Source organism: Myotis brandtii, unplaced genomic scaffold, assembly GCF_000412655.1.
Source record: "Myotis brandtii unplaced genomic scaffold, ASM41265v1 scaffold247, whole genome shotgun sequence".
NCBI lineage: Eukaryota > Metazoa > Chordata > Mammalia > Chiroptera > Vespertilionidae > Myotis > Myotis brandtii.
This window is the reverse complement of record NW_005359352.1, coordinates 2945089-2945335: the sequence shown is the minus strand read 5'-3', so window position 1 is coordinate 2945335 and position 247 is coordinate 2945089. Positions and strand designations below refer to the sequence as shown.

General features: G+C 66.4%; 1 protein-coding gene across 1 annotated transcript in view; it reads right to left on the bottom strand.

Moving 5' to 3' along the window:
• PXDN (peroxidasin) overlaps positions 1–247 on the bottom strand; it is a gene marked incomplete at its 3' end in the record, with an annotated part of 59151 nt that overhangs the window by 6474 nt on the left and 52430 nt on the right. The window contains 1 exon segment of the mRNA XM_014540545.1: positions 4–219. Within this exon segment, the coding sequence (XP_014396031.1) occupies positions 4–219 (216 nt within the window).

The window sequence follows — 247 nt, the reverse complement described above, 5'->3', positions numbered from 1 at the left end:
AGCCGTTCTCGTACACGGACTTGAGCAGGCGCTCGAAGGCCGTCAGCGAGGCGCCCCACATCGGGTGCTGCAGGTTGTTGCAGGTGCCGTCGTGCGTGCGGTACTTCTGGTGGAAGCACATGTCCGAGCAGTTGTTCACGCGCCGGTGCGCCGTGCAGCCCGACAGGTTGGCGATGAGGCTCAGGTACTGCGGGGACACCAGGTCGTTGTAGTGGTAGCCTGCGGGGGAGGACGGACGGCGTGGGCG